The sequence below is a fragment of the Cicer arietinum genome, chromosome 8 (assembly GCF_000331145.2).
Source record: "Cicer arietinum cultivar CDC Frontier isolate Library 1 chromosome 8, Cicar.CDCFrontier_v2.0, whole genome shotgun sequence".
Lineage (NCBI taxonomy): Eukaryota > Viridiplantae > Streptophyta > Magnoliopsida > Fabales > Fabaceae > Cicer > Cicer arietinum.
In genome coordinates this window covers 6,676,723-6,690,452 of record NC_021167.2, presented here as the reverse complement: position 1 = coordinate 6,690,452, position 13,730 = coordinate 6,676,723, and the positions used below count along the sequence as shown (strand labels likewise).

General features: G+C 30.3%; 3 protein-coding genes across 3 annotated transcripts; all 3 read left to right on the top strand.

Annotated features, from left to right (window-relative positions):
• The first annotated feature begins 1,147 nt into the window (after positions 1 to 1,147).
• On the top strand, positions 1,148 to 4,128 carry LOC101501662 (probable protein phosphatase 2C 47). Its single transcript, XM_004512223.4, has 4 exons — positions 1,148 to 1,747; positions 2,293 to 2,487; positions 2,615 to 2,820; positions 3,310 to 4,128. The coding sequence occupies exons 1-4, from the start codon at positions 1,562 to 1,564 to the stop codon at positions 3,863 to 3,865; spliced, it is 1,143 nt and encodes a 380-aa protein (XP_004512280.1). The 5' UTR covers positions 1,148 to 1,561; the 3' UTR covers positions 3,866 to 4,128.
• A 609-nt stretch (positions 4,129 to 4,737) lies between these two features.
• LOC101501342 (pentatricopeptide repeat-containing protein At2g17525, mitochondrial) lies at positions 4,738 to 8,340 on the top strand. The gene is made up of 2 exons (XM_004512222.4): positions 4,738 to 6,867; positions 8,065 to 8,340. The coding sequence occupies exons 1-2, from the start codon at positions 5,031 to 5,033 to the stop codon at positions 8,097 to 8,099; spliced, it is 1,872 nt and encodes a 623-aa protein (XP_004512279.2). The 5' UTR covers positions 4,738 to 5,030; the 3' UTR covers positions 8,100 to 8,340.
• A 1,966-nt stretch (positions 8,341 to 10,306) lies between these two features.
• LOC101501025 (amino acid transporter AVT3B-like) lies at positions 10,307 to 12,080 on the top strand. Its single transcript, XM_004512221.4, has one exon. The coding sequence runs from the start codon at positions 10,580 to 10,582 to the stop codon at positions 11,855 to 11,857; it is 1,278 nt and encodes a 425-aa protein (XP_004512278.1). The 5' UTR covers positions 10,307 to 10,579; the 3' UTR covers positions 11,858 to 12,080.
• The last annotated feature ends 1,650 nt before the right edge of the window (positions 12,081 to 13,730 follow it).

The window sequence follows — 13,730 nt, the reverse complement described above, 5'->3', positions numbered from 1 at the left end:
TTATCACTCTTTGATCACCTTATTAATACCAACCACTGTTGTTGCAAATGCATTAACTACATATTTGATCGTGATACTTTAACTAATGTCGATAAATACCTTGACAATTATTGACAATCACTCTCTCCTTCTAGTTAATACTATAGCCTTTGTTGACCATCAATGTCACTCTCATCATCCACCATGACTAGCCTATTTAGTAGTTAGTGTGGGCAATAGCCTGCATTAAACTTTAAAAACTAAATAATTTTAGTACTTACTACATTTGAAATATATTTGGTAAAGAAAAATATTTATGTTATAGATGGTGCTTTTAGTATTTTTTTTTAACTAAATGTATTAGAGTTGTTATAATAGTATTTTAACTGTAATAAAATTATAAAAATAAATTTAAATATGTCTTTTATTAGTTATTTTTGTCTTTATACGTGTTTTTAAATAATTAATTTAATCTTTATTTTTCATTAGTAACTTTGGATTGTAAATTTATTAACAATAGATATTTGAAAGTGTGATTTTAATTTTGATAAGTTTTAGGATTATAATATTACATATTACACTACTTAAAATTTATGTGTTTGTCCCTCCAATCACTATGAGCCAATTGGTTACCATTTAAGCCTACCATCAATGATCTATCACTCAAACTCCCGTTAACTATCACATTTACCAACTATTACTTCCATTATTCAATTCTAAATTTATAATATTTACATCATTTAATTTTTAAAGTATTTTTTTTAAACATTTTTTTTTCTCCAAAATAATATATTTAAGGAATAAATATTCGAAATATTGTGTTTTTTTTATAAATTGATTCTTATGTTATAATTCGTTTGTATTATTAATTTTTAAAGTTTGACAAATTAAGTTACAGACATAAAATGTTAAGATATAATCTAAATAGATGAATAAATTGATTCCAATCTACTTTACAAATGAACGGAATTAATGACGTTGATTATATATAGACATTTATTATCAATCAAATTTTTTAAAAAATATAACAATTTTTAGAAGATTTGATAGTAGTTGTTGAAAATGTTGTTGCAGTTGCAGAAGAAGAATAGAAAAATGGTGAAGTAGTAATAGTAGTATAACATAATAGAAATAAATGGAAAAAGAAGAAGCCACGTGTCATTCCCTCAATCTCCCTTTCAAATTCAATGTCTCCAATGATAAGCGAAAAAGTTGCAATGGCCAAAATGACTTCACATATATTTACCTGCCACTTCTCAACGCTCTCCCCTTTTATCTCTTCCTTCTTACACCACCATGTGTTTTCTTCACCTTCTCCATTCCTACTCTTTTTTCATTTCAACTTTTCCTCTCATTCAAAATATACACCTTCTTCTATTATCCCCTCACTCACCTTCATGTTTCTGATCTTCCACAATTCTTGGCTTCTTTCAAAAATGGATTCTTTGTTGCCTGTGGAAGTGCTTATTTGAATTTTTTTTTGTTTTTGGGAAATTGGGTTGTGTAAAAATCAAATCTTTGAGTTGTTTTTTATTGTGGGGTGATTTGGTTTGGATTGGATGATTTTTGTGATGGGAGAAAGATGGCACCAGGGAATTGTTGCAGCTCTGAGGTAGCAGCTATATTAAGGGGAGGTGAGTGTTCCATGGAGGATCAAAATGGTGATACTTTGGGGAGTTTGAATCAGAATAATATTGTTGGCAAACCTCCAAGGGATCATTCTGTTGTTATGCGTCATTGTACCAGCTCTTCATGGTTGACTGATTCGGTAATTCATTTCTCTTATCAAATTGTACTATATTTCATTTTTATATATGTATGTTTATTTTCAAGCTTCAAAATGATTTGAGTTTTGTGAATTATGATGTCTTTGGATTATGTGGATTGTGGTTGTACATGAATTACAACCTCACCTGCCAATTATGTTAATGTTATTATGTAGCATCTACACCTTAGATTCAATACGTGTCTGGTGTCTCGCAGCATCGACACTTTAGATTGAATGTATGTCTAGTGTCTGAAACGAGCATCGATAATTCAAATTGAAGGTGTGTCAGGTGTCTGACATATGTTGGCGTTCATGATTACATTTAAGAAATCTATTTTTTCAAAAAATACCATTGTCGACGTGTTAGTATTGTGTCTGTCGGTACTTTGAAAGATATATATGTTTACTTGAGGCTTGGAAATGATTGAGTTTTCTTGATGATGTGATGATTATGTGGATTGTATGGTTGTACAATTACAATCTTCTTGCATGCCAATCATAGTCTTTAATTAACAATTATGTTGACCTTATTGTATGGTGGCTAGGAATCAAATATTAATACTATTGGCCTTAAATCAAACACAGAAGATAAATCAGAGTTTCCACTTACATTGAGATCTGGAAGCTGTTCAGAGAAAGGACCAAAGCAATACATGGAGGATGAGTTTATATGTATTGATATTCTTGGTGATAGTGTTGCTCAACATCCAGATCTTCCATCTCCAGCAGCATTTTATGGGGTATTTTTCAATCTTGTGCTGTTTGCATGCCTTTTAGATGCCGTTGTAAACAACATATATTTGTCATAATTGTATTTGGTCTATTTTCTACTCATAGTCATGAAGATTGTGTACTATTAATATGCAGGTATTTGATGGACATGGTGGTATTGATGCAGCATCATTTATCAAAAAGAACATCCTTCAGTTTATAATTGAAGATTCTCAATTCCCATCTAGCATTAAGAAAGCATTAAAAAGTGCATTTGGGAAGGCTGATAATGCATTTAGAGATGCTAGTTCTCTTGATAGCTCTTCAGGAACCACAGCTCTAATAGCCCTTGTGTTGGGAAGGTAAGGGACCAAGGACCTAAGCACCATCAATCTGCATATATATAGATATAGGTTTCCAATTTTTCATGTATGCTAGTAACAATCTTTTAAGTCGCGATCATTGATATTGTACAAAATAAAGGTCAAAGACACTTGATGCATCCATAATTGCGATCGTAGAAACATCAAAAAAAACTTCAAAAAGCCTTGGCTGGCACACTAAACCATGTTTGGATAAACAACTTAAGCGCTTATAGCATATGTTTTTGTATAAGCTATTTCTATGACAAAAGATAAAATAAAGTCAAACTGTTTTCATATAAACTATCTTGGAGAGCTTATGAAAATAAATTGAAAACAGCTTATGGACACATCATAAGCTGTTTCCATAAGCTCTCTCAAACAATCTCATAAGTGTTTAAGGCATTTGATAAACTCAAATAAGCCAATCCAAACAGGATGTATATTGATAGTTAATTTATATACACTAACAAACTCCCTATGTTACAGGGTCATGCTGATTGCGAACGCTGGAGATTCGCGCGCTGTATTGGGGAAGCGTGGCCGAGCAGTCGAACTATCTAAAGACCATAAACCAAACTGCACTTCTGAAAGATTAAGAATTGAAAAACTAGGCGGTGTAATCTATGATGGATACCTAAACGGACAACTATCAGTGGCACGCGCACTAGGAGATTGGCACATTAAAGGGTCAAAAGGTTCTAAAAGTCCCTTAAGCTGTGAGCCAGAGCTAGAAGAAATAGTACTAACCGAAGAAGATGAGTTTTTGATAATGGGGTGTGATGGATTATGGGATGTTATGAGTAGTCAATGTGCTGTTACAATGGTTAGGAAGGAACTTGTGCAGCATAATGATCCTAACATATGTGCTAAGGTACTTGTTACCGAGGCACTACAAAGAAACACTTGTGATAATCTCACAGTTGTTGTGGTTTGTTTCTCTAAAGATCCACCTTCTAAAATTGAAATTCCTAGATCACATAGGAGAAGGAGTATTTCAGCTGAAGGACTTGATCTTCTCAAAGGTGTCTTGAATGGTAGATGAATGAATGAATTTTTTTAGTGAATTGTACAGATTGAAGTTTTTGGGTGCTAATACAAATACTATAGACATCCAATCCAATTTTTGGCCTCTCAAAATTTTCAAAGTCAATTTTTTGAGAAATGGCTCATCAATAAGTCTCTTTTGTATGTTTCTCACTTTTTATTAGCTTATCTATCACAACTTCTTTTTTTGAGTTTATTGTAAATTTGTAAGGATCATTCAATTTTGTTAATTGCACACATTTTTATTTTTTTAAATGAATAGCCACCATCTTTGTTATAGGAAAAATTGTACACATACCTCTTATATAAATTCTGTTAAATGACATATACTCAAATATTTTTATGCAATGGAGGGAAGGTGTGTAACTAAGAGGAGATAGTTGTGCATCTTGATTAGCAATAGAACTAGGTATTTCAAGGTTTGCAACATTACACAACAATCACTTAATGTTACACTCAATAATTGTGTACATAGTTATTAACATTATACTCATTTAAATATAATCAAGTGGTTGAGGTAATTATTGTTTATGATCTTGAGTTAAGAATTAATTGGACACACAAGAGGGAGTCAATTTAACATGATAACATACCAACTTCAGGCTGACCTGACCCAATTCACGGAAGCCTAAAAGGTTCCTGAATTAGGGCATTTCATTGCCTAACAAATGCAATATAAAGTGAAGGACCACCATAATTTACATACACCTTTATTTCTAGCCACATGATGTCAATCATTCTATGATCACAACCACCAAATGACAGCAATCACCTTACTCTAAAGAATGTCATATAAAGAATCTCACTCTTATACACAACTTGACTTGATAGTCAAAGTGTTGCCACCAACAAAACAATTATTGCTCATTATTAAGCTAAAAATCCAACTACACACCGAATCAATAAGCAAAACACTATTTAATACATATTTTCTAACCCATTGTATAAATGTCTATAAAATTTATGCAAAAATTATATAATTAAGTAGATTCTATTAAAATTTCAATCAATAAAAAACAATGTTGAAAATTTTTTAGATTTTGTTGCCAATTTATTTGTTAGCAACAACAAAAGTTAACAGAACAAACATGGACATCAATAATAACAAGGATTCGTTTTGTTGAGAGAAGCTGGTATCTGTCTCCGACACCATTTCATTAGAGATGAGATTCTTGCAACATTCTTCAATCTCTTCACGCCCTTACGCGTCTTTTCTGAATTATTGTTTGCACTTTCAAACGCATTACTCTTCTTCTTCTTCTTCTTCTTTGCCGCCAACACAAGACCATGTTTGCCAGCTCATACTTGACCAAAAAACCGCTTCTGAGGCACTCGAAACCTTCCGGTGGGCCTCAACCTTCTCCAAATTCACCCATTCACAATCCACATACCGTGCTTTAATCCACAAACTCTGTATTTTTCGCCGTTTCGATACTGTCAAGCAACTGCTCGACGAAATGCCTAGCTCAATCGGAGCTTCCCCGAGCGATGATATCTTTATAACGATCGTTCGGGGACTCTCTCGGGCCCGAATGACCAGAAGGGTAATCAAAGTTGTTGACTTGGCTTACAAGTTTCATGGCACACCTTCTTTGAAGATTTTCAACTCAATTTTAGATGTGCTTGTGAAAGAGGACATTGACATGGCTAGAGAGTTTTATAGAAAGAGTATGATGGAGAGTGGTGTTCAAGGAGATGATTATACTTTTGGGATTTTGATGAAAGGTCTTTGTTTAACAAATAGGATTGGTGAAGGTTTTAAGCTTTTGCAGCTTATCAAGTCTAATGGGGTTACCCCAAACACTGTCATTTACAACACTTTGCTCCATGCACTTTGTAGGAATGGAAAAATTGGAAGGGCTAGGAGCTTGATGAATGAGATGGCGAACCTGAACAATGTCACCTATAATATTTTGATTTCTGGGTATTGTAAGGAAGAGAATTTGGTTCAAGCTCTTGTGTTGCTTGAGAAGTGCTTTGCCATGGGTCTTGTACCTGATGTTATCACCATAACTAAGGTGGTTGAGATTCTATGCAATGCCGGCCGTGTCACCGAGGCCGCCGAGGTTCTTGAAAGAGTTGAGAGCTTGGGGGGTTCTCTTGATGTTGTCGCTTACAATACATTGATAGAGGGGTTTTGTGGAGTGGGAAAAGTGAAAGTTGGACTTCATTTCTTGAAACAGATGGAGAATAAAGGCTATCTTCCAAATGTGGATACCTATAATATACTGATAAATGGGTTTTGTGAATCTAGAATGTTGGATTTGGCTCTTGATCTATTTAATGATATGAAAACAGATGGAATCAAACGGAATTTTGTTACTTTCGACGCGATGATTAGAGGTTTGTGTTCAGAAGGAAGAATTGAAGACGGTTTTTCAATTTTGGAGTTAATGGAGGAAACCAAAGAAGGCTCTAGAGGTCACATTAATCCTTACAATAGCATAATATATGGTCTATTTAAGCAGAATCGTTTCGACGAAGCCACCGAGTTTCTAACAAAGATGGGTAAATTGTTCCCTAGAGCAGTTGACAGAAGCATGACGATTCTACAGCACTGCAAGGAAGGTAGTACTATTGAAGAAGCAAAGAGGGTATATGATAAGATGGTTGAGGAAGGTGGAATTCCAAGTATTCTAGTTTATAACTGTCTTGTTCACAGCTTTTCCGAACAAGGTAGTATCCGAGACGCAATAGAGCTTATCAATGAAATGATAGCTAATAACTGTTTTCCCGTTGCATCGACATTCAATGCTATCATCACTGGATTTTGTAGAGAAGGAAAAATTGAAAGTGCCTTGAAGTTCATGGAAGACATCACTGCAAGAGGTTGTGTACCTAACACAGAAACTTACAGCACTTTGATTGATGTGTTATGTAGGAAAGGGGAGCTTCAGAAAGCCTTGCAGATCTTTTTAGAAATGGTAGAGAAGGGCATCCTTCCTAACCATTTTATATGGAAAACATTGCTACTCACTTTGAGTCTACAGAAAAATTTCAGTAAGAATATGTCTAACATAGATTATTTACTCTAGTGGATTAGAGAAATTGTGACATCTGCTTTGGAGCATTCCATGTTTTTAATTATCAATACCATATAAGTTACTTGATAAGAGAAACAATGATTTAGTCCAAGAAATTTTAGGCTTTGAATAATTTGGTCCTTGGAAAAAAAAAACGAAACTTAAAAATGATCCTGAAATAGACATTCACCGTTCACATTAGTTCTTTCTTTTGTGTCGGACCAATTTAATCTTTCAAATTGTCTTTTAAGAAACTATTATAATAATCAATTTTAGTTAATATTTTGAAATTTTTGTTACTTTTATAAAATAAATTGTCTGAGCCAACAATTCATAGCCACTTTGTTGGCAGGACTCGGCTGCATTAGTTTGTGGCTATAATTTTAGATTCTTTTACTGAAACTCAAGTTAGATATTAATACTTGTCTGTCGTCACATATCAATGATAGACGCCGACAGCTATAGTGTCACTGAGATTTATACAAATTAGGCCCCACATTCAATTTCTTAGTTCAGCACCCTTTTATCAATGATTTTTAAATCTTACATGTACATGCACCTTGTAGTGACTAGTACCTGCAGAACTTATCTTTATGGTTATGGGTCTCCATAACAGGAGCAGAGTCCTGGTTGGTGAAAAATTGAGTTGCCACCTTCAGTTTAGAGCTCTCTTGCCGTGTTTTTTTTAAGATCCAATGTGTATTTTTTGGGATACCATGATATTCTACTGTGATTTTAGTGTTTTCCAAACACTAAATTCATCATTTTCTATTGTAAGCTGTGACTAAATCTCTGTTAGTCCTCCACAACCGACACTGGTGTTCTTCATTTCCCCGTTTCATAAATGACATAGCTGATGTTTTAATATTGTAAAACAAAAATAATCAACAGGAAAAAGTTAAACAAATCAATTGTCACACCGACAATACGAATAAGTGCATGTTTAGTATTTGAGTTCGTCGTCCTGATTCCGAAAAACCAAGGTGATACCAAATATACTCTAATTTGATTGGTTGTGACTAAACCAACTAGACAAAGAGTAGGTAGCATGTCACTTTTACACCATAGGTATATTTGGATTTTTGTTGGACTTTTCATCTATAGATAAAAATGAACACATTTTCTTCATTTCTTTATCATAATGATAATGATGAATTGAATATATATTATACAGGACAGGTCCAAAGATGTTCAGAAATCAGAAAATAATATCAAGTAGTTGTTTGTCCTTTTCTTTAGCCTTGCAGTATGAATAAGGTTGAGCAAATATCAAGATTAAAACAATCCCTTTTCCAGATAAGTTGTGTGTCTTATACTCTTATGTAATTTTTCTATTTATTCCATACATATATGCTTTACAATTTGGCATGATACGTGGAGATTGTAACAAAATTTTGTAGAAATCATGCCACCTACCACAGAAAATCCAATAAAATATATTGTAAATTATAGCAGAAATTGCACTCATCTCTTCTAACTTATGCTTAAAAATATAAATTTATATTTAATTTATCATCTATTAAAAATTTTAAATTTTTGTGGAGTACTTCTTATAATATTTTAAATTTAAAAAAGTTATTAAAAAATTTAAATGTTACATATAAATTGATTTTATAACAATTACTATATTTACTGAAAATAAATGTTTAAAAGACTACTGTTTAAAAGAAATTTCTATAGAAATTAAAAGTAAAATATGATATATTTATATACACATAAAATTTATTAAAGTTTTAAGGTAATTTATTTTTTAATGTTAACAAACCAATTTTCGAGATTGCTTGGATAGATGACACCTCTTAATTTAAAGCTTTCCTCAATGCAACTGCATTACACTTGTTCCATAGTCAGATCTATAAAGAACTTTGTTTATTTCTGTAAAGACATTTTATAAACACAAGTTTAACGGGTCTTTTTGTTACAACTTTTCCAAAAACGATTTTTAAATAATTTTTTTAAATATTTTTTTAATAAGAATTTTAAAAATAAAACTTCAAATAAAAAATTAATTTAAATAAATTATCTTAAAATATTATTTAAAATATTTTATTTGTTTGTTGTAAATAACTAAATTTTGAAAAATATTAAAATAAAAAGTTATTTTTAAGAAAGTCTTCCTAAAAATTATTTTTGAGAGATAATATGTTTCTCCAATGTTGTTTTATAAGGTTCATATTTTTTCTATGGCTAAAAACTGATTTTCCCAACTTGAAAAAAAAAAGTGAAATATAATATCTGTTTTTTGATCCTTTGGTTTTTATTGGTTTTGGAAGTATCTTCAGAAACTGCTTTTGTTTATGAGTGGTAACCATTGTGTTTTAACAAACTAAATCGGTTAGTATTTTCTCCATTTCAAGATTCATGAGAGTGCTCAAGAAATTTTGTCATTGAAGCAATTTGTGGAAAATGATGAAACCCCCTCTAAGGTGAGGTATATAATTGAGAAGACATTAAATATTTAAATTATTGAATGTTAATATTATTTTTATAATTAATAATTTAAAATATATTTTTTATTTTTAAATATTTTAAAATAATTTTTATTATTTTTAAATAAAATTTTAATTTTTTTTTAAAAAAATATAAAATTAAAATCACTTTTCTTAAAGTCAATAAACGGTTGCAATAATCTCTTGCCTATTATTTGGAAATACTTTTATGAATGAATGTCTAAAGGAAACAATCTAATTACAATTAAAATATATATATAATTTTATAATTTATTAAATACTTATAATATAATTTATATTTGTCTTCGTTCAATAAAATTAATTACATATATATGTTTTTGAGTAAAAAAAAATGACATATTTTTTATATAATATATCTAAATCATTGAATAATAAAAATAAAATTATATATATATATATATATAGATATATATTCTGTTTTATTTTAAATGTTTTATTTATTATTTTATAATTTCAATAAAAGGGTAATTACTTTTTATTAATAATATATTTTTATTTATTGTATTTCAATTTTTTAAAAAATTAACTAATTGTAATTAATAATATATTTGAGTACAAATTAATTATAATTAACAAGAATATTTGAATACAATCAATAAAATTAATTAGTTTTAGAAAAAGTTGTGAGACAATTAAAATGAGACAAAATCACATATGAACTATATATTTTGGACGTTAGTCTATATTCTCCTTTAGACATCACATATTAATACATTGAGATCCACATATTCATTCATAGCATATATATTTTATCTAAATTTATGCGTATGTGTAATCAATTATAAATAATTACAATGTTAATTATTGTATCATTCAATTTATCAACTTTTCATTTTTATATAGATCAAATATTTTTATTTAAGCAACTGAAATAGTTTAAGGAATCAAACATAAAAACGTTGTTCATATAGTCAAAATCTTTTATAAAATTGAACAAACTACTTCCAATATGTTTTAAATAAAAAATTCCAGATTTAGAATCTCATTAACATTTTGACTTAATTTGTTCTTTTTTTTATCAAAATAATAAATTTGTTAAAAAATTGAGAATATTTTTGACCAATTTAATATTTCGTTAACAAAAAAACGTGGAGAAGTTATTTCTAAATTCTCTTCCCACAACCCAAAAATAAAATAAATTTGTAAAACCCATTTTCTTCTCAAACTTCATCTTCTTCAACAAAACTAAACGAAGATTTTCATCTTTTGAAATCAACCATGGTGTTCAAAGAAGCAGGTTCATCATCCTATTCACTTCCACCTTATCCACGTGAAGACACACCACTTCTCACCAAATCTCAACCACTCTCTTCCCAATTCAAAACCTTGGCAAACATCTTCATCTCCATCGTCGGCGCCGGAGTTCTCGGACTCCCTTACAGTTTCAAAAGAACCGGTTGGGTCACCGGTTTAATCATGCTGTTCTCCGTCGCTTACCTAACTTACCACTGTATGTTACTTCTCGTCAACACTCGCCGGAAACTCGAATCTATATTGGGATTTTCGAAAATCAAATCTTTCGGTGATTTGGGCTTTGCTATTTCAGGCCCATTGGGCCGTTTCTCGGTTGACTCGATGATCGTTCTTTCTCAAGCTGGTTTTTGTGTTAGTTACCTTATTTTCATTGCTTCAACTTTAGCTTTTCTCACCGCCGGTGACTCCTCCGGTGAGACGGTACCGGTGTTCATTGGTTTGACGCCGAAGGTTTTGTTTCTTTGGGGGTGTTTTCCTTTTCAATTAGGGTTGAATTCGATTAAGACTTTGACTCATTTAGCCCCTTTGAGTATTTTTGCTGATGCTGTTGATATTGCTGCTAAGAGTGTTGTTATGGTGGAAGATGTTTTTGTTTTTGTGAATAATAAGCCTCATTTGGAAGCTTTTAAGGGTTTTTCTGTGCTTTTTTATGGTATAGGTGTTGCTGTTTATGCTTTTGAAGGGATAGGAATGGTTTTGCCTTTGGAAACTGAGACTAAAGATAAAGAGAAATTTGGTAGAGTTTTAGGTTTAGCTATGGGTTTGATTTCTATAATATTTGGTGCTTTTGGTGCTTTAGGTTACTTTGCATTTGGTGAAGAAACAAAGGATATTATTACTAATAATTTAGGTCAAGGTTTGATAAGTGTTGTGGTTCAATTTGGACTTTGTGTTAATTTGTTTATTACTTTTCCTTTGATGATGAATCCTGTTTATGAGGTGTTTGAGAGAAGGTTTTGTGATTCTAGGTATTGTTTGTGGTTGAGGTGGTTGTTGGTTTTGGTTGTGAGTTTGGTGGCACTTTTGGTGCCTAATTTTGCTGATTTTCTTTCACTTGTTGGAAGCAGTGTGTGTGTTGTTCTTGGATTTGTGTTGCCTGCTATGTTTCATTGTATGGTTTTCAAGGAGGAGTTAGGTTGGAGATGCATTCTTTCTGATGGGGTAGTTATGGTTTTTGGATTTTTTGTTGCTGTTGTTGGAACTTTTACTTCTGTCACAGAGATTCTTTCTCCTAAGGCCTAACTGAATTTTGGCTCAAAAAGTTTGTGACAGATGAAAGCTTCTTTGGTCTTGATGGTTAATTGAGCAACTTGGGTCATCAATTGGATTTGATACTGGTATCAAGTGTTTTTTGTTGATTGAATCATGATTATCTATCATGAACCTACAAATGTATGTTTTTCTTTTATGTAAAAAGTTGTAGCTCTATTTGTTGGAATTGAAGAATTAAAGAGAAAAGTGAACATATACAAGTGTACCTTAATATTTTTTAAGTTTGAGAAATATTACATTAATTGCTGTTTGAAATTTTCTTTTTGATCCATAGGATCATAATACTATTTTTATGATCCATAGGATCATAATACTATTATTATGATCCTATCAACCATAAAATGCACCAAGTCCTTACACAAAAAATTATTTTTAATAGCCTCTCTCTTTGGTATTTAGTGTATAATAACCACTAGGTACAATCATTTTGTCAATGGTCAAAAACAATTTCTTAAAGTACCATTCCAACCTATTTGGTGTTTAATACTCAATTTATAAATGATCAATTAATGGAAAACTTTAGGTGTGAAAGAAATCAAATATTATTCAATAATCAATCCTTTAATCTAAGCATTCTTATTTTGTTTACGAAGATAAAAAGTTACATTCTAATCCTTCAATCTAAGCATTCTTTAGATTGACATGTTTAGTATCAAAGGAATTAACAAATGTAATCTTTAATTTAGTAAAGCAAGGTATGTGTCACCATAATTGCATAAATTAATTGAGGTAATTGAAATCTATTTAAATAATTGACCTATTAAATATGTTTTTTCAAATTTATTAGCTAAAGATCGAATCTCTAACTAAATTAGTAGGTGATCATTTATAATCTTAACGTTTATCTTTAATAAATGAAATGAGATTTTTATTGAATAATTAATTGTAGTTATGTTTATTAAGTTTTGCATATATATTCAGGTAAGCATTAGCTAGATGTAGTTTGAAAGACGGTGATATCTTGAGTCACATATGAGTAGTTAGAAAGTAGTTGATCTTAAATGTGAAATCAGGTATTCAAATAATAATAATCAGAAGTACGAATTTTGTTTTCCTATTTAAATTACTTAAAATAGAAGAAGACATTGACTATATTCCTTTTTTAAAAGAAATTATGTATAAAACTGACCTACAATAATTTAGAAAAAAGGGTATTTCAAACTTAAAATTATTCAACCAAAAAATCTAATTTACAAAGACAATTTTAATTCTTTTATTTCGATTACAGATGTTTAAACAACATTCTCTCTCTTTTCATAAATAAAAATAAGTCAATAAAAATTAATATATTTAATTATAAATTATACATTTAATTTATAATTAAATATATTAATTTTTATTGAACAACTTATACATCATATACTTCTTACAAATAAAACAATAATCATTTGGAATTTTTTTCTTCCAATAACCCATTTTTTTTAAATTTATTAATCTATTTTATTTTCAAAATTATATATATATATATATATATATAATTCATAAAAATTCATAAACACAAATTTTAAATTACAAAGATTAACTAGAGTTGTCTTTAACATTTGAACAATGTTTTCGAGTATGATCAGTTAACCGACATAGACCGTATTTTCTTGACACTTTTTCAATTATTTTCATATTATAAAATAATTTGAAATTTGGTGATACACCTCATTATACGCTCGATATCGATAACAAATTGATAACATGACCGTTAACGATGTAATATATTAAAATATTAATTTATTTATTTTTATGTATATATTACTAACAAACCTCATATCCCGCGATATGAAAAAGTGATAACGAGATGTATCGCCAAAAAAATTAAAAAAATGTTAAGAAAATATGGACTATATCGGTT

What these genes read in the sequence shown, in the direction of transcription:
- LOC101501662 (XM_004512223.4), top strand. Translation starts at nt 1,562, where the DNA reads ATGGCACCAGGGAATTGTTGCAGCTCTGAGGTAGCAGCTATATTAAGG. An exon ending in CTTCATGGTTGACTGATTCG is followed by an intron (nt 1,748 to 2,292) that starts GTAATTCATTTC and finishes TATGGTGGCTAG; the next exon opens with GAATCAAATATTAATACTAT. An exon ending in ATAGCCCTTGTGTTGGGAAG is followed by an intron (nt 2,821 to 3,309) that starts GTAAGGGACCAA and finishes CCTATGTTACAG; the next exon opens with GGTCATGCTGATTGCGAACG.
- LOC101501342 (XM_004512222.4), top strand. Translation starts at nt 5,031, where the DNA reads ATGAGATTCTTGCAACATTCTTCAATCTCTTCACGCCCTTACGCGTCT. An exon ending in GAGTCTACAGAAAAATTTCA is followed by an intron (nt 6,868 to 8,064) that starts GTAAGAATATGT and finishes TATATTATACAG; the next exon opens with GACAGGTCCAAAGATGTTCA.
- LOC101501025 (XM_004512221.4), top strand. Translation starts at nt 10,580, where the DNA reads ATGGTGTTCAAAGAAGCAGGTTCATCATCCTATTCACTTCCACCTTAT.